Genomic DNA, 26,486 nt, shown 5'->3' with positions numbered 1-26,486 from the left:
GGCAATTAATCTTGCCATTCATTCCATATCCTCACGTGGACTAGACCCCGTTTCGCCAATGATCGCTGTTTCGACTCATGTGTTTCGATTGTTATTTTGACTAGACATGTCATGGGTCACATTGTGTTTAGTTCTTACTTTAGCTAGACACATTTGAGGTTAAAACATACGAGACATGATTCAAATTTGTATTTTATATACTAGCACTGCACTATTTTTAATTTTAAAAGAAATTATACTAGAAGTTTCTCCCTTCACATGTTCATGTCTTGCTTTTTGAATCTAAAAATGTAACTTCAATTTTCACATTTACAACAAATTAGGTTCTCGGTATCCTTTCATCGGACCCTCCAATGAAAATATTCCAAATAGTGGGTGTTATGAGATTATACGTGATCATATCTTGTAAGACCTATAGCTTGAAAGTATTTTCATCGATGAGAAGGTCTCATAAAAGGACGAGGAATCTAATTTTTTTACCTGCTTTTTATATGTGAAAAATAAACGCAAACACATAGTACATAAACACCATGAGTACTATTAAAGGGCACACCCTTACTATAATTAATTTCTCGCATTTTTTAGCTGTTGCCTAGCAAACAGCATGATCCCTAGTCGTCCATCATGGGGAGGTAATAAATCCCTCCCATGGTCTGATGACCACTGGAAGATCACTCACCTAGTTACCCTCTGCGTATCATCCCATTCCCAAAGAACAGTCCCAGAAAGATGGCTCTATACACAGTGGTAAGCCATTAAGCCACGGTGTCCACATTTTCACTCCAAGAGTAGGGCCATGCGCGCGCACCTGCCCTCCGCAAGGGCACACGTTCCCTCGTGACCTTCCCCACCTCGGCTAGCTGGCTGCCTGGCTCTTGTCCTCATTGGTTACGGACAAACTCACATGTCATCATCTCTATATATTAATAGTGCCCACCAATCTCATCTCTAACGCCAACGGTGCGCTGCGTTTCCCAGAAAATTGAACTGCTCTGAGCTCAACGTGTACGGGCATTCATGGCTATTTCCATGTCATTGCGACAGTGGAGTAGCAGCTGGCAGCTGGCTTGGTTGCCTTTGGATTATAAAAAATTTACTGGTAGTCATCATCATCATCGGCAAAGTAGCCGGCGAAGGAGAGTGAGGAGTGATGATCAGAACTACAACAGGGTCGTGGGTTTGGCGAGAACAGCTGATCCTTGTTTATGGGAGAAGAGCTTTGATGAAAGAGGGTACCGCAGGACGGTGGAAGGTCGGGAAGAAGCGATGATGAGTAAAATTGGAGTGAATTTTTATCAGCAGCTGGAAGAGGAGCAACTGGTGAAGAGACTGCGGGAAGCTCAGCCGTACATTCAAGCACACAGAGGCAGCACTTTCGTTTTGATCATTTCTGGGGAAGTCGTCGACAGCCCCCACTTGGATTCCACTCTCCAGGTCTCTCTCTCTCTCTCTCTCTCTCTCTCTCGATTTTTGGTCTCTCTCTAGCTTGGCCTGAAAAGATGACACTGCAGCTAGCACCAATCATTTCACCCTGAAAAGATTTTGCACAAATTGATATGTCTGCTGTATTTAACGATGGTAATTTTCTGTGAGAATTTTATGAGGTACAGGTATGAAAATTTAAATGGTCATATATTGCGATTAAGGTTTTTTTCACTGTTTTGGACATAGATTTAAATTTAAATGAATTTAAATAAAGTTTAATATATTTTTATATTACATTTATATAAATTTAATACAAATTTAGATTTAAATTCGAGATTTTTCTAAATATATGATTAATATACACCACACTATGTCTGTGTTATCCACTCAAAGAAATGAAAGTGTGGGAGTGGAATTCTAACACTAAACTTTTTTATATTTTAAAAATCAAAAATAGCAAAAGGTAAAAATATGAGTTATAATGTTTGTATTTTTGTATATGAAATATTTCAACTTTCGGTTAGAATGTTTAGCAATTAAAGTAATAAAAAGATAAATATGGTTCGTTTGAATCAAAGATTTTATTTAGGAAAATGAAAGGAAAAGAAAATAAGGGAGAAACTTATTTTTTCTTATATTTTCCTTTTATACAGAATACTATCCAAAATGAAAGTTTATTTTAATATGATTTTAAATTTTTTTTAAAAAAATACTAAATATTAAATCTGTGTAAAATCAAGTTTTTGTTTATAGATTTAGTATATTTTTTATTTTCTTTCTCATTTTTCTTAATAACCAAATATAAAAATATAGAATTCCAAGATGAATTTGAAAAAGGATATTGATTAGTCATTTTCGAGTTCCAAACATAGTTTGTCTAATATGCTAAAAGTCATGATCCTTGCACTCTCATTTTTCAAGCACAATTACATTTTCATTTCTATAATACTAATTAAGGCTTCTCTTTGACACAAAAAAATTGTAGCCCTTGACTAGTCTAAAATAACGATAAAATTGACATTTTGAGCTATCATAGAATGTGATAATGAATTTTTTTTTTTAATTTAACATGAAAAAACCAATCACTTGTCTGGAAAATAGTTTTTTAAATTTTAAAATTTTCAAGAAGCAATAAATATCTAGCTTATTTTTTAGTTTGCAACAATATTTGTATAAAAAACTAAGAATAATACAAAATTTTGACATTATTCACTTGTGCAAAATATTTTTATGTTATGTTTTAGAAAATTTTAAATAATTACAAAAATGCCAACCTAATTTTTTATTTTTTGAATATGTATAGGACAATTCAAAAAATATTTTTAATTGTTTTTCAGATTTCTAAGTTCTTAAATAGTTTTAAAAAAAATAAAAATAAGGCATGTTTTTTGTAATTATTTGAAAGTTTATAAATGAAAAACAAGAATTATTTTTCCTAACTATACAAACCATTTTAAACCTCTTTTTAAAAGTATAAAGAGACTAAAAAAGATGCAAAAAAATGTCGTTAGTAACACTAAATACAGATCATTTAATAATTGTATGATAGATTATATACAAAAAGAGGGGAAGTAGATATATTTAAATTTGTTAAAGTTAGAAAAAGGAAGAGAAAGGACTTAAAAAAAACGTAAAATATATAAAAAGTGATGATGATATTATCTTGGTTAAGGATGAAGACATAAAAAAAAGATGACAAAGTTATTTTAGTAAGTTGTTTAATGAAAATCAAATAGAAGACTTAAACTTAGATTTGACAAATGCATAAAAGACTAAAAATATGAAATTTATTCGCAAAATTAAAGTTATCGAAGTTAATTTTGCACTAAAAAAGATGAAAAATTAGAAAGCTATAGGAAGAGATAACATCTCAATTGAAGTTTGGAAATGCTTAGGTGATAATGGAATTATATGGTTAACTAATTTATTTAATACAATTATAAAAACTAAGAAAATGTCAAATGAATGGAAGAAAAACACTTTATTAATACCTATATATAAAAATAAAGGAGATATTCAAATTGCAATAACCATCGTGGAATTAATTAAACTTATGAGTCATACAATAAAACTATGGGAAATGGTAGTTGAACAAAGATTAAACTATAAACGAAGGTCTCAAAAAATCAATTTGGTTTTATGTCTAGGAGACCTTCCACAGAGGCTATATCTTTTAAGAATATTAATGGAAAAGTTTAGGGAAAAAAAAAGGAAAAGAAAGACTTGCATATGCTATTTATTAACCTAGAAAAAGTAAATGATAGGGTTTCTAAGGAAGTTTTATGGTGAATTTTAGAAGAAAAAAAAAAAGGTGTATGTAATAGGTACTGATATCATTAAAGATATGTATGATGAAGTAATGACTAGTATAAGGACTATATATAGATGGAGAAACTAGAGAATTTCCAATCACTATAGGTGTGATAATCAAGGATCTACTTTGAGCCCTTATCTTTTTGCTTTAATGATGGACCAACTAACTATAAGTAATCAAAATAAGGTTTCATGGTGTATGTTGTTCGCAGATGATATTGTATTGATTGATGAAATTAGGGACAAAGTAGAGACTGAGTTAGAATTATGGAGAAAAGTTTTGGAATGTAGAGACTTTAAGATAAGTAGAAATACGATAGAATACATATGAAATGTAATTTCAGTAATGGTAGGAGGATTATTAGAGACAAAGTTAAACTTGATGATGAAAAAATAAATAGCACTTGTAGATTTTGATACTTTAGATCTATTATGCAAGTTGAATAAGAAATTGAAAATTATGTAATGCATAGAGTTAAAGCAGTTTGGGTAAAATGGAGAAGTGTTTCAAGTGTGTTTTGTAATTGTAGAATACATTAAAATTAAAAGGGAAGTTTTATAGAATGGCTATAAGACCAGCTATGTTATATGGATCAGAATGTTGGGCGACGAAAGAACAGAATATCAAAAAAGTAAAAGTTGCCAAAATGAGGATGCTTAAATGGATGAATGGTATAACACAGAAAGATAAAATTAAAGAATTAATATATTTATGGTATGTTAGGTGTAGCTCCTATAGAAGATAAGATAAGGAGAGACGACTCAGATGATAAGGACACTTGCAACGTAGGTCACATAGTGCAACAATGAAGAAGAGTGAGTTAGTTACTGTTGAGAGTAGTAGAAGGAGTATAGGTAGACTTAAAATAACTTTGAATGAGATAGTGAGTAAGGATTTAATAATCTTGAATCTGTCAAAAGAAATGGTTCACGATCGCATAAATTGACAGAAAATGATTCATATAACCGACCCCACCTAGTGGGACTTAAGACTTGATTTTGTTGTTATTGTTGTTGTACACTTTAGTTCAAAATGTATTATTAGTAATATATTTAAATGATTTTTCTTGTTATAAACTAAAAAAAAAAAAAAGACTTTTGAAATATGCATTAATATATGTATATAATTATAAATATTAATGCAAACAATTACTATATTAAATTTGATGGACGATGATTTGGAATGTAATGATTCGACATATTTGATTCGATTATTAACTTGATTGACTACAACACAAACATTGAAGTTTAAGCAGAATCAACTTAAAATATTAAAAATTTTATCAAAAATTGGGTTAAATGCATTTATAGTGTGTGGGAAAGATTTGGATTTAGATTTATATAAATTTGGATAAAATATAATTTAAAAGTATATTGAATTTTGTTTAAATCTACATTGATCCAAATTTTGAGCTTGAAACCAATGCTTTCGCAAATGTTAGCATTATTATATTTATCATTGACAAACTTCAAAATCTAATTATTAAAGTTATTGGCTATGAAACTTTTTTTTTTTTAAATATATGATTCTTTTTAACAAATTAGGGTGAACCACAATGCTACAATAAACATCCCTCCAATAAGAGAAAGTGACTCTTCAAATCCGGGGGACACATATGGTAATCAAATTATCATTACCAAATCTAGCACTTTAGAGAGTTACCATAGAAATAATTTATACCTTTTAGAAATAGTTAAATTAAATATATTTAATTTATTATATATTTTTATTATTTCATTTTATTTTATTATTTAATTAAGTTATGTGCGCATCTTAATTTAAGTATTAATTATAGTAATATTACAATTTATATGAATACAAACTTTTGTATGAAGGTGAATTTTATTAGGTCGGTACATAAGCTTGTGCATAATATTTATCTACATTATTTTGCAAAAGAAGTTTTATTACTTATTTATGCAGATTTGTACATAATACTAATTAAGTTGCATATACATAATTATAGTAACTCATTGGTACAAATACATTTGGTTTAATAATTTACATGAATATAACTTATATAACTTGCAGAATAGTAGAGTAATAGCAGAACAACTACAATTTAAATAATTTTCTTTTTTAGAACATACATAATATGTCAAACCTTAATAACATGTATTAATGTACTCTATATATTACTTGGCCAATTCAATAAAAGAAGAAAAAGGAAAATTGATTGATATATTTTTAAAAGTATTTTGAATTTGATTAGTCACAAAATTCAAACCCTAAATACTCTTCTCCTCTCTTCTCCACTCACAGTGTCACAAGTTAAGCTTGTTCAGGACATTATGCTTGCCTGTGACCACTTATCTCGTGTGTTTGGGATGGGTTTCCATCGTGTAAATACTAGTGTAGGGTTATTTTTTGCTAGTAGTGTATGCCAAATAAGGCAGTATGACTTCTCGGTCACTTTGATGTTTCTTAGTGCTGGGATGATACTTACATAAAAACTTTTTTAGGAGAGGGTGAGTGTTCATTGGTCATTGTAAAACCCACTAACTATTGTCAACGTGTTTAACCTACTTGCCTCCCTCGCTAAATACACGATGTCAACGAAGGTGTTGTTAATGAATTACGTAGTTTCAATGGTTACTGCTTGTGTGCCACGACTTTCATGAATGCTTACTGTTTCCACTGCCATTTGATTGAATGCTAATGAAAGTGTTTTGTGAATGAATGTTGGTAAATGATAGGCTGACTAGTTAAACAAAAGTGCTTTAACTAGCGCCGCACGACCCTTCACAGAGGTAAGAAAATAGTCGGACCGTGACACTTGGTATTAGAGCTCAAGGTTGAGTTGCTACGTGAATTTGATTGCCTTTGTTGTGGGATTTGGAAAATTTTGGTAAGTGACCATGGTGCCAAACAATGCTGAGAGGATCAGCGTGCTAGAAGCACAAGTTGAGGCAATAACCAATACTATGGCCGCGGAGGTGGCCCAGATAAGAGAACTTGTTGGTGACGTGATGGGATCACAAAAACATCAAGCAAGTTTGATAAGCGACATGTTAGAGGACTTTCGCCACACAGTTGATACTTTGCAGTCGCGGATGGCTGATCTGAATGCAAAGGAGAATTTGATGGTTCTTGCTAGTGGGAACTCCAACACTCTAGGAGTTGATAAGACCAAGGTACCAGAACCCAGGATGTATGAGGGTGCCTGCGATGCCAAGGAGTTAGAGAACTTCTTGTTTGATGTGGAGCAGTACTTTCGCGCTGTGAATATGGCCTCAAAACAAGCAAAGGTGGATACTGTGACCATGTACTTGGTTAGTGATGCCAAAATGTGGTGGCGTACTAAGTACAGAGAAATTGAAAATTGAAGTTGTGTTATCGATAGTTGGGCATACTTGAAGAGAGAGCTCAAGGCCCAATTCTTTCCTGAGAATGTTGAGTATAATGCAAGGAGAAAACTAAGAGATCTCAAGCATACGAGGTCGATCATGGAATTAGTGAAAAAAATTTTTGTTTTGATGTTGGATATTCAAGATATGTCGGAGAAGGATAAGTTGTTCTATTTTCTAGAGGAGATGAAACCATTGGCAAGAACTGAGCTTCGTAGGCAAAGAGTTCAAGACTTGTCGACTACACAAGTTGCTGCAAAACGCTTGACTGACTACGCTGGTGATGATACAGCTTCGTCCAAACGGTTTGGCGGAGAGGGAAACAATGGAAAGTCTTTCAAGAAAGGCAAATTCAAGAGTGGGGGAGCCGACTCTAAATCATCAACCTCAAAGGAAGTTTCGTCGTCTCAAGGGTTCAACACACCCAATGGAAAGGGGAAGAGTAAAATTGCGTGCTACTTGTGTGGAGGACCTCATAGAGTGAGTGAGTGTCAACACAAGGGATTACTCAATGCTTACAAGCTTCCACTTCAGGAAAAGTGGTGGAAAGCGAGGAGGAAGAGGATCATGCCTTGAGGGTAGGTTCAGTGTGGTTGGTGAGCGCCTTGGAAAAGTAGGCAAAGCACCGAAACTTACACAAGCAAAAAGGTTAATGTTTGTGGACTTGAGGATACAAGATGCATGAAAGTAGTTAACTCTATAGCCCAGCCTACTCTGGGAGTAGCCAAGCAAGTGACTGTAAAGCTTGGACAGTGGGAAGGTCATGCAAATTTCACAGCAGTGTCATTGGATGACTTTCTAGACATTCTACGAATGGAGCTCTTAAGGGGGACAAGGGCAGTGCTGATGCCTTCAGTTAGTTCCCTGTGTCTGATGGGAGATCACTCGTACATGAAGCAAGTCGTTGCAATGAAAGGAGATGACAGGAAGTCCCTTTCAGCCATACAACTCAATAAGGGATTAGGTTAGGATGAGCAGACACGTCTAGCCACGGTGGTGGTAGACAAATAAGTAGGCCAAGAGCTGGAGCCTATGGGCATCCAAGTGATGTTGGATGAGTACAAGGAGGTGTTGCTGAATAAGTTGCCTCACAGTTTGCCTTCATGATGGATTGTGGAGCATGAGATCGAGTTGTTATCAGGAGTGAAACCACCTACTAAAAGGCCATGTCAGATTGCGCCTCTTGAGATAGTAGAGTTGGGGAAACAACTTGATAAATTGGAAGAGGGATGTGTTCACCATTCCAAAACACCGTTGCGAGCATCAGTGTTGTTTCAGAAGAAACATGAAAAACATCTACAAAAGGTATTCGATAGGCTGAGGGGAAACAGTTTGGATGTGAAGAAAGAGAAGTGCTATTTCACTCAGCAGAGTAACAAATTCCTTGGTCATTAGGTTGAACAAGGTTGTATCTTGAGGGGTATGGAGAAGGTAAGGATGATTCAAGAACAGAAGATCCCCACGACAGTGAAGGAGTTGCGTTCCTTTCTTGGCCTTACTATATATTGCAGGAAGTTCATTGAGGGATATTCGCGGAGAATGACTCCAATGACAGGACTATTGAAGAGGTATTATTAGGCGCACACGCGGGATGATGCGGTCGATTATACCAAAACTTGTCTCACTTGCCAACAAAACAAGGGGGAGCGGAAGAAATATGGTACTTTAATGGCCGCACCAAAGTATTGTTCGATAGAGGAGACGACACAATTGTTCCTTGTGACTATTGTGAGATATTGAGGTTTTCCCCAAGTTATTGTTTGTGACCAAGACTTAATGTTCACTGACAACTTCTTGACAGAATTTTTCAGGATATTTAGGTCGCATCTTGACATCTCTTTGAGTTATCATTGACAGACTAACAGACAGATGAAGAGATTCAGAGAGCTGCTAGATGTGTACTTGCGCCATTTTGCCAACGATAAGCAGAAGAATGGTGTGTAACTACTTGATGTGGCTCTGTTATGTGGCAATGCCCAAAGGAGCTCAACAACCAACAAGAGCCCTGTTGAGCTTGTTACAGGCCAGTTGCCGCTGTTACCTCACACAGTGGGTGAGCTGTACAAACGAAAGAGTCCTAGGGTGTACATCTTCACCAGAGAATGAAGACAGAATGCAGAGTTTGCCCGAGCCTATTTGGAGAAAGCTTCTAAGCAGATGAAGAAGTGGGCAAATCAAGGGAGAAGACGGCAGTTTCATGTCAGCTACCTCAAACCGTTCAACGCCGACACCAATGACCTGAGCAGAAGTTAGTCCAACAGAGCAAAGTTGAAGACAATGCAACTTGAGAGGCGTGAAATTGAAGAGATCCTTGAAGATAGAAAGTTCATATTTTCAAGGAAGAAGTGGCAGAAGTTCCTAGTGAAGTGGAAATGCCTTGATGACAAAGAAATCAGCTGGATTTCTGTGGAAGATTGGAAGTTGTTTATGGACAAAGTTAAAGTGTACCTAGCACCAAAGTCTACGAGGACGTCGACTGCATAAGTGGGGGAGAATGTCACGAGTTAAGCTTGTTCAGGACATTATGCTTGCCTGTGACCAATTATCTTGTATGTTTGGGATAGGTTTCCATCATATAAATACTAGTGCAGGGTTATTTTTTACTAGTAGTGTCTTTATATGTCAAATAAGGCAGTATGACTTCTCGGTCATTTTAATGTTTTCTAGTGTCATGATGATAGTTACATAAAAACCTCTTTAAGGGAGGGTGAGTGTTTATCAGTCATTATAAAACTCACTAACTATTATCAACGTGTTTAGCCTACTTGCCTCCCTTGCTAAACACACGATGTCAACGAAGGTGTTGTTAATGAATTGCGTAGTTTCAATGTTTATTACTTGCGTGCCATGATTTTCATGAATGCTTACTATTTCTGTTACCATTTGATTGAATGTTAATGAAAGTGTTTCGTTGATAAATACTGATAAACGACTAACTAGTTAAATAAGAGTGTTTTAACTAGTGCCGCGTGATCTTTACAAGGATGTAAGAATAGTCCAACCGTGACACACAGCCACGCATTCCCACGTACAGCCTCCACAGCCGCACATTGTCTACGTGCACGACACCTCTGCGGTGAAGGAAGCTGCGGCGGCGACGGCTGCGCATGGCTTCAACGACAAGAGCATTAACGCACACGTGCAATGAGCGACGAAAATCCCATATGTATTAACATCTACGCTTTTATATCTATACCATTCACCGCGCCGGCGAATCAACAGGTGGCGGGAGCCGCGGGACGAAGCCTTTGTCGGCAGTCAGCTTCACCGTCGCGGTCGGTGAGTCGGTGACCTTGTTTTCGTTCGCCGGGTATGGTCTCCGGCATCCCTAAGCTCTTCCTCGTTTGAGTTTTCTCTCAAATCCACAAATTCGACGAAGCTCTGTACCTCGAGTCTGAAACTTTTTTTCATTAATTATATTTGATCTTGTTTAATCTTGGTACATCTATGAATAGTGGATCAATTCTTCCTCTTCCATTCATTTCTTTGCCGATCGGTCCCATTCCGTAAGCTCCAAAGGCTACAAGCAGTGCTTGTAATAGTTGCAGGGTTGAATTATTACTTTATTATAAAATGCAGCTTAATTAAAGTATTTAGTTATTTGTAAAATATAGTTTTACCATCAATTGACTATTGTATTCAAGATATAAACAAATTAGGGTTTTTGACAACCCATTAATCCGGGTCCCGGTTTGAACAAAGACCGGAGGAAAGAGTTTGGTCACAAAAGGGAGTTCATGGTCCCACCATATTGGCGCTTCTGGCAATGCTGGCTTTCTTCGTTGCTTCTTTCTCTTCCGCAGCCGCATGCCCTGAATCCTTTCTCCTCTGAGCACAATCTTTCAAAATTAGGGCTTTTGCCTTGAGTTGCTGTGTACTCCCATGGCATCGCTTTCTTCGAGCTCTTGCATTCCTCTGCAAACCCACCGAGGACGTTCTATGTTGCTTCGGAACAGGTTCTGGTGTTCCCTCCATGGTTTCCGAGAGAGAAATGGGGCACTACTTTCTGGAAAACCGTTATCTTTGGTGGTTGATGCAAAGGGTAAGCGGGAGGGGAGATTTCCTTTGGGATGTAATGTTTTCAGCGAAAGTGAGATGGGTGTTGTTGAAGGTGAGGTGAATTCTTTTAAGGACGAGCAGTTTGTGCGGTTCTTTAGGGAAGCCTGGCCATATTTTCGTGCGCATAGAGGTGGCACTTTTGTGGTGATAATATCTGGTGAAATTGTAGCTAGTCAATGTCTGGAGCCCATATTGAAGGCAAGTTTCGTTCTAATTCCTTTGATTTTGTGAATTTCATTTGGTTTTTGAAATTGTTTTGGTATCAAACTCATCAACGCTGAGTTTTCATCTTACTGATGAGGATGATGCATATTGTTGGTTTAATGTTAGCATGATTGACCTATTTTGTGAAATTTTAATTCTCATTAACAAAATCAGGAAATGAAAATAGTTGCTCAAAAAAATATGTGTTTGTGCAGGATATTGCTTTCCTCCATGGCCTTGGTATCAGAATTGTTCTTGTTCCTGGGACCCATGTGCAAATTGATGAGCTTTTGGCTGAGAGAGGTAACTAAAATCTCTGGCTTGCAGTTGTCTTTTGGCATCTTTGTATCTCACTCTTCTTATTATTAAACTTCTTGTTATGAACATTTTAGTAGAGTGGTTCATAAAATGCATGTCATCATTGCTGTTTTTGTTTTTGTTTTTTGATAAGAAAAATATATTAAGGGAGAACAGGAGGTTACAAAGAGGGAAGAACAAGACATCCTCCAAGTAGCAAAAAGAAACTATATATACAGCTGCTGCTCTCCAATCCCTTTGAAAGCTGCTGCTCTCCAATCCCTTTGAAAGTTGGAAAGCAGTAAACGCCGAAAAAACCTGCAAAAAATGGGTCCATAAAGAAGCCAATAACACTACTCTATCCCAAATTGGGTCCCTTGTGCACTGGGTACCCCATTTTTTTTTTTTTTTAAATCCCAAATTGAGCTAGGAGAGGTTGTGTAATCCTTGGGAGTTCTTGCATTCCTCTTATTCCAAATGGTCCACAAGATAGCAAAAAAAATGCACTATGCCATGAAGCCCTTCCCTTCCTACTCTTAACAAAGCCCCAACATCTCATAAACAATAATTCGCCCACAGCCTGAGGTGCCACCCAAGCTTCACTAAAATAAGAAATGAGAGCACTCCAAGTATGGGTTGTCGCACGACAATGAAGGAAGAGGTGTGCGTTCATGTCTTTTGGACTCACTTCACATCAAGCACATGTGAGGACTGTCTAATCCAAAGCAAATTCATGCGTGTTAATCCTATTTAGAGTCGCAACCCAAATGAAGGCTTGAATCTTTAAAGGAACTTTTGCCTTCCACAATCTTTTTCTCCACATCGTCCAAAATCTCTCACTCCTAGTTTTTTGCCCATGGAGCCATATTGTTTGGAAGGCTATAGTTCCATTCAAGATTCAAACCTTTATTTTAATAGTGACTTTGAACTTGATTAGCACACACGATTTGCTACAGTTAGAGGGCCTTACAAGACTCTTTATCCTGACATGTGCATGATGTGCCGTGAGTTCAATGAAATGAGTGCTGACCTTGTCTTACCTCACAGGGTCACTACTCATCTATGGAGGGCCCTCTTTTCTTGTTATGGTGAAGTCTGGGTGCCACTTTTGCTGTGGGCGACTTTTTGCTTGTGAAATATTGGGTTTTTGGGAAGAGTATGAAGGGAGAAGTGCTGTGGCGTAGTGTGTTGTTTGCTATTTTTTGGACCTTATAGGTAGAAAGGAATGCTAGAACCTTCAATGATCACATTACCTCCCCGGTTTCATTTGTGGGATAGAACAGTCTTTTAGCCTCTCTGTGTCACATCGTTTCGGGTTTCGAAGGAGTTTGCCAATTGCCGCTGCATGCTCTTTCTAGGGTTTGGCAGGCAGAATTTATGTAATTTTTCTGGTTTTTTATCAATTTGTTCTTGGGAGGACATCTTGTTCTCCCCTTATTGTACTATTTGGCTCGTTGTTAATATAATTCTTTTCTCTTATAAAAAAAGTGGCTCCAAGGGAGAAATTGGGGAAGGAGTTTTCAAAGGGTGAAGGGAAAAGGATTTAGTAGATAAAGACATGAAAAGTCACTTGCCGAAACTAGATCTTCGCTAACACAATGTGTTGGAAGGCCATCGTTTTCCGGGGGTGAATATTTGAACTGCCTCAACCTGAATGGCAAACTCAGGATGAGAAATATGATACATGGATGAGATATGGATACATAAATATCCATGGAATTGTCACTAACTTATCTTATCCTAGGTGCGATTAAATCACGTTAGAACCAGTGTCGGGTTTGGGAATATGGTTATATGTGGGAAGGTACTACTACACTTACATGGTTGTTCCATGAACGGTATCTATTTAGCCATGTATAATTACCAAAAAAAAAACAAATTGTCCTTTAATTAAAGATTATTACTCATCCATTACATAATGAGTTACCTTGCATCCTTCACGGTAGTCTGGTATAGAACTATATGGATTCTCTCACATCAAGGAACCCAAATAGGGCACCCAATCCACCGTTGGATTGATTGAATTAAATCTTTTAAGAGTCCACAATATTTATCCACACAAATATGAATTCAAGGAAGCCATAAGATATATCAAGATTCACCAATAAGATAAAAATGACAACCCGCAACATCAAGGGAGATCAAATCAAGTGTATATAATCAAATCAATGTCCTATATGACCATGCATTCAAACTCATATAACCAATCCTAAGTTCTACTTCAAAAGATTATAAATTTCTTAAAAATAAGAGGCAAAAGTGGGGTCAAAACTTTACATATATATGGGAGATCCACACACTTTCTCTCTCTCTCGGCTTTTATTTTCCACTTATGGTTTTTGAAAAATTCAAAAATACCAATCTATGAAGACACACAAAAGAACCCCAGAAAATCCCATAAAGTCACCCTATAAATTTTAGAAAAAGTTCTACAATTTTTTTTTTTTTTTTTTTTTTGGATTTTTAAAGGTTTCTTTTTAATAAAAGAAAAAAAAATGATGCTATGATTACTAAAATTAACTAAAGACAACTCTTATGTAATAAATAATGTGCAATTCAAAAAAATTATTCCTGTTTTTTATTATTTATTATTTTTTATGAAATGTTTAGATAAATCCAATAACAACCACAATAACAGCAACAACAATAATAATTTCACCAGAATTACTAAATAAATAGCCAAAATAGAGACCAAAATTTTCCTTATTTTTGTTTAGATTGTCCCTTAATTTTTAATGATTTTAAAACTATGAAACAAATTAAAAAATAGATAAAGAAAAAGATAAACATTCTGTGTCAACCTAGATCAGCTGGGTGAACCAGGCTGAACCACTTCAATCCCATGCTTGGGGGGTCACAAGATCCCCTCACCTGTGTCTTCCTTCAGCGCTGTGGTTCCTACAAACCCTAGCTGCAGACAGCTTGCAGAGCAGCCCATGCCACCACCATTGACCTCGCTAGTTGCTGCCGTCCTCCATCGCCATTGTCTTGGTGCTGTCGCAAGGTGATCCTGGCTGGTGGAAGCCTGGAGCAAGGCTGGGAGCAAAGCATGCTGCCACTCCCTCTCTCTCTCCTGCTAGTGTCTGCCATGGATTCTAGATCTCTTGGTCAATCTTCTTTTGTGTGGCCGGACTCCTTGCCTTAGCTGGAAGACTGTGGGTTTCGGAGCAGCCACTGATGACCCTTGTCTCTCAAGCATCTTCTCTCTCTCTTTCTCTCGCTTTCTCTCTCTCATTATGCAATAAAAAGCTTACCGGAACTGCCATGAATCATCTTTGAATACTACAGACCCTGTATTCCTACCTGTATGTATACATTCACATATACACGTGTATATGCATGTATGTGTATAAGTATGAGACACATACATTTGTGTATGCTAATGTGTGTTCAACCATGCATACATCTTCGTAAATCCCTAGTATTGCCATCTTCAACTCTAATGCAGGTATTGTTCAATAAGAATACATCATCTATAGCATATTTAGGGAAGAAAAGAATGAAAAGGAAGGTTAGGAAAAGAACAATAGGGTAGTATCATGGAACTAGGGAAATCACATGTGAGAGTATTGTTCATATAAACTCACAGCAATTCAAGAATCCTACGAAAATAATCATTCAAAGACCCAACTTATTCAAAAAACAAAGAAAGATGAGAAGTCATACCTTGATTTTCTCCTTTCAATGACTCCTCTTTTTTTGTCAAGATGTCGTCCACCTTGAGAGAGCCCCAATGCTTCCTATTTATAGAGTTTAAGGAGCTAGGGTTTTACCCTAATACTCCCTTTCCAAGGGTACCCCTTAAAATAAAAAATTGTTTCCTTCCTTGTCCAAAAGGGGTATTTGGACACAAGAATTGCCTCATCCCATACATGGAAAGTCTAATTAAGTTGGGGATACCCTCATTCCATTAAAAAATGGACCAAGCCTTAAAAATGTGAAATTGAATCTCGAAATTAGTCTGAACCTGAAATATGTTGGCAAGAGTTTATGAAAAGGTAGAGGACCCTCAATTAATTGCTCCTAACTCTTATTTTGTCCATTATTTACCCAATTAATTGAGAAATTTCTAGATTTTGATTAAATTGACTCCAGACAAAATTGGGTGTCAACATCCCTTATTGAAAGGAACAAAATTATCCAGCACATTGAGCAATGTGGTGAGCTTGTCAACCTCATTTTTGTTGAGATTCCTTCAGGGGAAAAAAAAGGAACTCCCAAGAAAGAGAACCCCCTTAGAGGAAAAGAAAGAGTTAATAGGTGGCTAGGTGCATTGTGAAGAATAGACAGCTTAAAAAGAGAGGCACTATCATATCCCAAGAACTCTCACCCTCCCAAACTTCCTCCAAAATTGAATTTTGTGCCATTACCCACTTTGAAACAAGCTAGAGGAAAGAATAGACATGCAACATGGGACATGAACTTCTAGGGACTTGCATGACAAATAATGCCACTTCCTCTAGTATCCCATCTATTTCGATAAACCTCATGTTTACTTTTGTCACCTTGTGCCATAGGGAATTAACATCTAAGGTTGCATGCCATCATTATTATTATTTTGGAACCTTACCAATTTTTTTTTGTTAAAATCTATATTAGTGAGGTATATTTGTATGCATGCCGAGCCAACTAAATGTAGTATTGGTATTGCTAAGCACACATGCTCAAGAATTAAGAGCTTTTTTTTCCCAATTATTTATTTATTTACATATTGATCAAGATAACAAGATTTTTTATTGTGCAATCTTGATCAATTAATGGGTTTGTTCATTTGCAGCGCTTGTGAATGAACAGTTGCAATGTTTCTCATGCGAGCTCCAAGAAGTTTGTTTTCTAGGTTGCTTATTTGTTTTTCCCTTTTTCTTGGTTCAAAAAGGGTAATGGTAATATGACTTGATTTTGGGAGGATCTATGAGTCGGAGAGCTTTCATTAGAGGTTTTGATGCTTCATATTTTAGATTGTCCCCTACGAATGTTGCGTTGCACTTGTACCACCCGAGTGTAGTGAAAAGTGGGCGAGGGTGGGCTAGGTCGTCGCCCCAAGGTGACGTTCCGTACTAGCGCCCGGGTACGGTGTCAAATATGCGAGGGTTCTTGCATTATTCTGGACATGGGCAGGTAAAGAAGTTAGTTCAGGAAACTAGGATTAGATTAGTAACTTGGAATATAGGGACACTTATGGGTAAAAACATGGAAATTATGGACACAATGATTAGAAGAAGAATTAATATAATTTGTCTTTAAGAAACTAAGTGGGTGGGGGAGAAAGTTAGAGAATTTGATAAATCAAGATTTAAACTTTGGTACACTGGAAAAGAAAAACATAAGAATGAAGTAGGAATTATTATAGACAAAAACTTAAAAGATAGCGTTGTTGATGTAAATAGAGTAGGGGATAGAATTATAAAAATCAAGATGGTATTAGGACGAGATAATAAATATTATTGGTGCTTATGCTCCTCAAGTTGGCTTAGTAGAAAATCTTAAGAGACAATTTTGGGAATATATGGATAGTATTATACAAAGCATATGAGGGATTGAGAAAATATTTATAGGAGGAGATCTGAATGGGCACGTTGGAAGGGATAATAAAAATTATGAGAAGATACATAAAGGATATGGATATGGAGACAAAAATGAGCATGGAGAGATGATTGTAGACTTCGCTATGTCATATGATTTTAGTATAATGAATACTTGCTTTAAGAAGAGAGAAGAACACTTAATAACCTTTAAAAGTGGATAAAATAGAAGTCAAATAGATTTTTTTTTTTAACTATGAGGGTAGATCGTTTATCATGCAAGGATTGTAAAGCTATTCCAGGTGAAAGCCTAACCACACAACATAGGGTCTTAGTGTTAGATATATGTTTTAAAAAATGGAAGAAAAATGATAAAATAAATCAGTGTAAGAGAGCTAGTTGGTGGAATCTAAAAGGAGAAAATATAATAAAATTTAAATATAAAATGATCAAAGATGGGGATTGGACTATAGAAGATGGGATAGATACAAATACTCTTTGGAGTAGATTAGCTAGCTCTATTAAAAAAATAGAAAAAGATATTTTAGGTGAATCAAGGGAAAGATTCTCGAATAGCAATGAAAGTTGGTGGTGGGATAAAGATGTAAAAAAATGCCGTAAAGACAAAAAGAATTTGGTATAAAATGTGGCAAAAATGTAGAAATAGGGATAACTTTGAAAAATATAAGGAGGTGAGAAGAGATGCAAAAAATGCCGTTAGTGAAGCTACATACAGACCATTTAATAGTTTGTTTGATAGATTAAATACAAAAGAAGGGGAAAGAGATATATTTAAACTTGATAAAACTAGAGAAAAGAAGAGTAAGGACTTAGGAAATGTAAAATGTATAAAAAGGGAGAATGATATCGTTTTGGTTAAGGACGAAGACATTAAAGAAAGATGGCAAAGTTACTTTAGTAAATTGTTTAATGAAAACCAAATTAAAGGCTTAAATTTAGAATTCAAATAAGGAAAAGATTAAAAATATGAGATTTCTTTGCAAAATTAGAGTTAATAAAGTTTGCACTAAAAAAGATGAAAAATGGGAAAGCTATAACACCAGATTACATCCCAATTGAAGTTTGGAAATGCTTAGGTGATAACGGAATTATATGGTTAACTAATTTATTTAATACAATTATAAAAATTAAGAAAATGACAGATGATTGGAGGAAAAACACTTTAGTACCTATATACAAAAATAAAGGAGTTATTCAAAATTGTAATAACTATCATGGAATTAAACTTATGAGTCATACGATGAAACTATAGGAAAGGGTAGTTGAACAAAGATTAAGGTTAGAAATGAAGGTCTCAAAAAATCAATTTGGTTTTATGTATGAGAGATCTACTATAGAAGCTATATATCTTTTAAGAATATTTATGGAAAAATTTAGGGAAAAGAAGAGGGACTTGCATATGGTATTTGTTGACCTAGAGAAAACATATGATAGGATACTTAGGGAAGTTCTATGGTAGGTTTTAGAAAAAAAGAGTGTATGTAGCAGGTATACTGATATCATTAAGGATATTTATGATAGAGTAATGACGAGTGTAAAGACTATAGATGGAGAAACTAGAGAATTTCCAATCACCATAGGTGTACATCAAGGATTTGCTTTGAGCCCTTATCTTTTTGCTTTAGTGATGGACCAACTGACTAAGAGTATTCAAAAGGAGGTTCCATGACGTATATTGTTTGCAAATGATATTGTATTAATTGATGAAACTAGGAATAGAGTAAATGTTGAGTTAGAATTATGGAAAGAAACTTTGGAATCTAGAGGCTTTAGGATAAGGAGAAATAAGACATAATATATGAAATGTAATTTTAGTAATGGTAGGAGGAATATTGGAGACCAAGTTAAACTTGATGATGAAGAAATAAGTAGCACTTGTAGATTTCGATACCTTGGATCTATTATGCAAGCTGAAGGATAAATTGAAGACGATGTAATGCACAGAGTTAAAGCAGGATGGGTAAAATGAAGAAGTGCTTCAAGTGTACTTTGTGATTGTATAATACCCTTAAAATTAAAAGGGAAGTTTTATATGACAGCTACAAGACCAGCTATGCTATATGGATAAGAATGTTGAGTGATGAAGAAATAGAATATCCAAAAAGTAAAAGTTGTCGAGATGAGAATGCTTAGATGGACAAGTGGTATAACATTGAAAGATAAATTAAGGAATAAACATATTCGCGGTAAGTTAGGTGTAGCTTGTATAGAAGATAAGATAAGGGAGGGACGACTCAGATGGTATGGATACTTGCAACGTAGGCCACATAGTGTACCAATGAGGAAGAGTGAGTTAGTTACTGTGGGGGGTAGTAGAAGGGGTAGGGGTAGACCTAAAATAATTTGGAAGGAGATACACTAGTAAGGATTTAATATCCTTGAATCTGTAAAAAGAAATGGTCCATGATCGCAACAATTGGCGGAAAAGGATTCATATAGCCGACCCCACCTAGTGGGACTTAAGGCTTGGTTTTGTTGTTGTTTCCAGTGGGAGTCGCAGTGAAGGAGATGTTCATGAGCTCAAGATGTTTTGGATTCTTTTGTTCCCTAAACGAGGGGTGATTTGAGGGTTTAGATAGGGTATTCATCTGGTTCTTTTTCCTTCCAGGTCTTTCTTCATTCATCTATTGAGACTTTCAACTTTTTTGTTATCTTCTTTTGTATCATGTCATTTGGAAGGCTAAGATTCCTTTTAAGATTGAGGTGTTTGTTTGGACTTTGACTCTTGATAGGATTAATACAAATAACTTGTTATAGGTATGGAGACCCTTTTAAGGTCATCGGCTTAGATATTCACATGATGCGCCTAGAGTCTAATGAGACTAATGAACACATCTTTCTACGTTTCTGGGTTCATGGGTCTTGAGACAAATCTGGGATGTGCTTTTCTCTTGTTTTGGTGAAGTGTGGATGGCTGCTCAAAATGTGGATGATTTCTTCTAGGTGCAATTTTAGGGTTTTGGGAAAATTAAAAGAGGGAAGCGATGCAGGATATAAGGAAGTGATGCCAAGGGAGAAATTAGAAGAGAAATAGAGCAGAGAAGAGAGATGAACAGAACAGCTGTAAAGTACTGCCCAGGGGAGTATAGGAAGAGGAGAAGGGAGGAAAGAGATACAATTAGGGAGAACTTTGGTTCACTTTCAATTCAAGTTCATAAAAAGCAAATTCTTCCATGGCTTTCACACTATTTATAAGAAAGCGTAAATTGCATGAATTACAAATAGACCCATAAAGATACGTGAAATTACAAATAAACCCCTAAAGCACACATACATGACAAACTAATACTACTACCAATTAAATTAAACACACATAATAAACTAATTAACAAAACACAACAATTCCTTGATCCAATTCTTTTGAATTAGTCCTTAGCTAGACCTGCCTATGGCCTGGCTTCCATCAGGAAGGCTTTATGGACATGTGTTGGTGCATGCTGTTCTTTGGACTCTGTGGCTTAAGCAAAACGCAATTATTTTTAATGCTCAGACAAATTCTTTCCACTTCTTTTGGGATAGAGTTTTTTTGCCCACTTATTTTTGGGGATATTCTTTTGGTGTTTTTGGGGGATTTCACTGCCCAATCTCCAAAGGGATTTGAGGGCAGTATAATTGTAATTACTTTTAGCTGATTTTTGGAAGATGTCTTGTCCTCCACATCTTGTATTTTTCTTTTGTCTTCATTGGATTTTTTAGTATCTAGAAAATTACAGCACTTGTCTTGAATAAGATTGGGGAGGTTTTTTTAGTTTTGGTAGTATCATGGCGGAGAGGGCCATCATTTTCATCAAGAGGTTGATTGAAACTTAAAAGACAGAAAAGTCACTAATTCTCAACTACAGCAAGAGAAAGTTTGCAGAGAGGGCCTGGAGCATCATTGGCGTTCAAGTTTAATTATTGAACACAACACATATACATATGAGAGAGAGGGAGAGAGATTAAGCTCCTGCGCGTGCGTTTTTCCTCCCTTCTTTTTAGGGGATGTCTATGCTCCATTAGCCATTAGAAATTTGTTTTGAAATTACCTTTCCTTTTGTGGAAAAATCTTAGCAGGCCCAAGGCAGAAGTTTTGTATGGAAGTTAAGATAATGTGAATAGAAAAAAATCAAATGTTAAAAATTGATTCAATATACAAACAATGGGTTCCAAACTTGGAAACCTGAGCTCGCATAATTGTTAGGAAACAACTGTGTGAATAAGCCATTAATTATCTTTCATTTGATGTTTTTATTTGGAGATCAATAAGATAGCATGCATTAAAGGGCACCTATACAAAGTAAAAAATGTACAAAAAATGCTGTTCAGGATAAAAGGTCTGGATACAGGTTCTGGTGCCCCAAAAAATATAGTATCTGGATTAGCAAATTTTTCAGTTTTTGAGCTGGCTATCCAATTCCATTGAATGCTCTGTTTTTTCTCTCTCTCAAAATGCACCAAAAAAGGCAAGGAGGGGCCTGGCCCACGTTTTTTTTCTATATTCCTGGTTCATCCTATGTGCTCCAGCATTGCTGCAGGGATTTAACACTGTTTTGCATGACTCATTGAATTCCAAACCGCTTCCATATGGATCTCCCAGTTTTACATCCCTTGTGAGAATGTGGCACAAAATTGAATGACTGCTAAAGGAAATAACATCCATCACCATCCCTTCTTTAATATTTAACAACTCAAATAGGGCTGGTAAACCACTAATCATCCTTCAAAACTTTATTGCCTCACCATACATCCAGCCATAATCGGATTCCATTGGCATTCCATATTTCGAAGCCAACGAACTTAGTAACACTTTTTGCCTTTCATGGTGCCTTGCCAATTGCTAACCCTAGGGTGCCCTACCCCTCACCTTCTTGGAGAAGCATAAAAGTAGGTAGGCAGGCTGGATGTTGAGGAGAGATGAAGGAGAGGTAGGCTGGATGAAGTGTTTTTTTTTCAATCAAAGTTTGTCTCCCCACTGTTGATAGGCATTGAGTCACAGACCCCAAAATTAGGTTTAATGAAGGGCTGCGCGGCACTCCTTGAGAGCTCTCCCCCAACCGAGTCAGCCGATTATCACAAGCTCAACCTTGCAGACATGAGCAACAAATGAGTATCAACAACCATTGGAAATGAGAATTGCGTCAAGATAAACGACAATAGAGCATATAGGCAAGACATTCATGTATAAAGAATATTCATAACACAATAGGATACATCTTAGTCTCAGATGACAAGACATGACAATGAAAAGGACTACTTGTTTTATTTCATTCAAATGAACAACCGTACAAGCATCGTCATAAGTAATTCAGATATCCAGTATGCATCCCTAGAGAATGCATGTAAAGTCCTCTCTCCTCCCCATTTAACCCACATTACATTGTCACCCCCTAACATACTCCCCCACTCATTTTATTGACGTCCTCGTTGATTTGCTGTAAGAAGTCTTCAATCTTTAGATTTTGGTGTTGTTGTCTTGAGGTTCATGAAATCTTGAATCTTCTGTGTAGCATGCTCGAGGTTTTCTATCCTTTCCCAATGATTCTCTTCTTCTCCCACCCTTCTTCGCCTAACTAGATACTGTTGTTGTTGACGAATGACGACTTTCATCATCGATGACTTTGTCTGCAAGGATCTTCTCTACGTCTCTGGCTATCGTTTTCATTTTGGGAATGGATGATCTCATGGAGTTCCATCTGTACTGATCTTCTTTGTTAACGTGGAGCTGTTTTAAGTTGCTGTTGGGAAGTAGTAGTGGATGGATTGGTCTTTCATATTATCTTAGAAGTCTTCTGGGCTGTACTTCTCCAAGCACCAGGTCTCCAACTTCAAATTGTCTTCGTTGTTGCCCTTTTTCCGCAAGGTTCTTTGTGAATTTTTAGGCTTTTCGGTAATGCTCCTCACATGAGCTGTCAAAAGTGTGCAGGAGAATTGGTTGTTAATCTGTCACCATCTCAACAAGACATAATTAGTTGCAACATATTTCACCAAATTAATGCAAAATTAATATATCTAATAGGGAAACACAATATATATATATATATATATATATATATATATATATACACATTTTTTTTTCACAAAAGTTGCAATTATTATTCCTTTATCCCTCTCGCTGCTTAGGCTCTCGGGGACTCCCCAAAAACCTTAAAGCTCCCACCATACTCCTATTTTCTCCCAAGTCTGTTTTCGAGGCTTTTGTTCCCTCCTGGAATGCTCAAGGCGTTCAAGGCCTTTTGCTCTAGACATTCTGCTACATGATGGGGCCCCATACATAGAAAACAAGCAATTGGTGGTCGATATTCCCTATTTCTTATGTTTTCGCCTTTCGACTCTCTAGTTGTTAAGTGTCCCTTATCTCTCCAAAAGCTATTAGATCCCTTGTCAGTTCCCTTGCTTGTAGGTCTCTTCCCCCGATTGGGTCTCTTTTTATTATTGTCGGACATTGGGTATTTCCTCTTTTGAGAATTATTTGAATAATCATCTAATCGTCTGACTGTTGCAAGGGTCGAGTATGAGAAATCATCTAGTCGTTCAATTGCTACGAGTGTCGAGGGGAGGTCACAAACCCCTTGCCTTCATAGCTCATTCTTTGGCCATGTTTTGAGTCCATCGAGGAAATAGAATACACTATTAGAGTCCGCCATATCTTTGATGTCGAGCATTATGGTCTGGAACTCTTGTACATAATTCCTTGTCAAGCCTGTCTGTTGTAAGTCATATACCTTGCACCGCGCCATGCACTCCGCATTTCCAGGATAAAACTATTCCTTTAAAGCTTGTTTCAGTCTCTCCTAAGTATTGATGCTATTCCGATTATTTTGCATGTTTTCACATTTGCTTCTCCACCACAACTTAGCATCCCCAGAAAGATATACTGTTGCAGTGTTAACTCGATCCTCCTCTAGTTTGATCCTTGAGCACTAGAAGTAGTGTTCTAGGTCAAAACGAAGTTGTCCAACTTTTTTGCATCCTGAGCATTCTCATAGCATTTAGGTTTTGGTACCTTAATTTGATTTCCCCCAATAGTATCGGTTATTGACCTTCAAGAAATCTGTGCCACCGCATTTAACCTAGCACACATCTCTTGTAAGTTGTTCTAAAATTGGTTTGTTAGGTTCTGGAGCTTGCCCACTCCTTCCAATCCTCCTTCAGGGTGCTAATGGATTCTTTAACATTTTCTGCAAGAAAATAAAAATTGTCAGTTAACTCCCGTAGGGAGGCCTCAAGCTTTATTGACCATCCCCCTTGGGATGTAAGGGATGGAATTACGCCCGCAATTTGTTTCAGCCTATTCTCAAAGGCTTCCAACTGTTCAATGTTCCTCTTGAAGACCTCAAGCTTTATTGGTCTTTTCTTCAAGGATTTTATACGTGGAATGATTTTCTCAAGTTCCACAATTCTCTTCTCAAGCTCAGATACACTAGAGGTTTCCTCTAGTGTTTTCTCTAGCGGCCTCAAGCTCTATTGACACGCCTCTCTCTTTTGACAATTCCACAACAAGCGCTTAGAGTTTGAAGAACTTCGTCTCCAAGGTTTCGAGTTTTGTCACTCTTGCCTCAAGCGCCTCAATGCGCTTTTGTCTTTACAGACTTCAAAGTTCTCATTTTGCCACTCATGGTGCTCAAACACACTGTGCTCTGATACCAACTGTCACAGACCCAAATTAGGCTCAATGAAGGGCTGTGCTGCACTCATCGAGAGCTCTCCTCCAATCGAGTCGGCTGATAATCACAAGTTCAACCCTACAGACATGAGCGCCAAATAAGTATCAACAACCATTGGAAATGAGAATTGCGTCAAGATAAACGAAAATAGAGCATATAGGCATGACCTTCATGTATAAAGAATATTCATAACACAATAGGATACATCTCAGTCTCAGACGACAAGACATGACAATGAAAGGACTACTTGTTTTATTTCATTCAAATGAACATACAAGCATCATCACAAGTAATTCAGATATCTAGTATAAATCCCTAGAGAATACATGTAAAGCCATCTCTCCTCCCCGTTTAACCCACATTACATTGTCAGCCCCTAACACATTGCTTTTTCCACCCACAAGTCGTCTTTCCCTATCTCTCACCAACAATATTCCGCACTGCCTTGGACTTTGTGAGAGCTCCAATCCTAGAGGCATTCAAGGTTAGTATTTGGAAGATTACCAATCTTACAACCTACATTGACAGCAAGCCCATTCACTTCTTGTTGTTCCCCATAGGGTAATCGTATTTCCCCCCATTTACTCTCGATCTTGTAATTGTTTCAAATCAAAGAGAGGCAAATCTAAGGATTCTTAATTGCTCCTCATTTTGCATCATAGAAAACCACTGTATCATGATTGAAGTGCAGGTGTATGGAGGTTTTAAATTTTGATTTCGACTAAATTGTTGAAGCTCCAAAAGTACTGAAATTTTAATTTTGAGGGTGATGGAAAGAGAAAGTTTTGATGGAAATTTTTTTGACATTTTCATGGAAATTTAATACTATTTGTACCTTCATGTCTGTCCTTCCACTGGCTCTCACTTCAGAACTTACGATGAAACCACCCTCCATGGTCCTTTTCAGAAGATTGAAGAGGGCTTTCATGACAATAATAAACAAGTAGGTGACAGTGGATCCCAGATTGAAAACCATTGAGCTGGCAAAGAAGCGCTCTGGGGATCCTTTGATAAAAACTGAGAACCTGGCAGAGGAGGTGCAAAACTTAATCCACCTAATCCATTTGTCCCCAAAACTCCTCCCTGCATGTTGCAGAACATCCATTTTTTCTTGGTCATGGCTTTTTTCAACCTAGTGTAAATGTGTTCATTTGCATCAAGAGCTGCATCCAAGATTTTGCCTTCTAGGAATGGAGGCATTTTGAGCTTCAGATTCCACTATTTGCCCCACCTCCTTTAGCTTAATAGCAAGTAGCCAGGTACCTTCTGAATAAACTAATAAACACTTCCAATTAGGCTTATCAGGCAGAAGTCGTTAATGCCATGGCCTCTCCTTTCTTAGGGATAGAACAATGACAGCATTGAGACTCCTCCCAAAACTGCTATGCCCAAAAAATTCATGGAAAGGTGCTAGGACATCATTTCATACTGTGCTCTGCATAAGGAATTCCATGATCATCCGATCAGGACCTGGTGCCTTGGAACCTTTTGCAAGTTCTAAGGGCTTCTACAACTTCTTCAGAAGATGGTCTCGCTAATCGCATTCGTTCTTCATCCTATTCATATTAAAGTCCATTCTGTCGGACTGAGGCCTCCATTCAGTAATCAAGTAATTTACTTGTGAGGGATGCTGTAGTAACAAACTCAATCATTG

General features: G+C 36.7%; 1 protein-coding gene across 2 annotated transcripts in view; it reads left to right on the top strand.

The window, feature by feature from the left end:
* The first annotated feature begins 665 nt into the window (after positions 1–665).
* The window catches only part of LOC131163097 (probable amino-acid acetyltransferase NAGS2, chloroplastic), a 44,912-nt gene continuing 19,091 nt past the window's right edge, over positions 666–26,486 (top strand). Inside the window, exons 1-2 of one of the 2 annotated variants that reach the window (XM_058119823.1) lie at positions 666–1,434; positions 11,565–11,652. In XM_058119823.1, coding sequence (XP_057975806.1) covers positions 1,018–1,434; positions 11,565–11,652 — 505 coding nt within the window. In that variant the 5' untranslated portion in view covers positions 666–1,017. Of the gene's footprint in view, positions 1,435–10,091; positions 11,344–11,564; positions 11,653–26,486 lie in introns of those variants that run through there. The other variant, XM_058119832.1, reaches the window with a different exon arrangement.

This window comes from Malania oleifera, chromosome 1 (genome assembly GCF_029873635.1).
Source record: "Malania oleifera isolate guangnan ecotype guangnan chromosome 1, ASM2987363v1, whole genome shotgun sequence".
Taxonomy (NCBI): Eukaryota; Viridiplantae; Streptophyta; class Magnoliopsida; order Santalales; family Ximeniaceae; genus Malania; species Malania oleifera.
The sequence above is the reverse complement of the archived record's forward strand: the minus strand, read 5'-3'. Positions and strand labels throughout refer to the sequence as shown.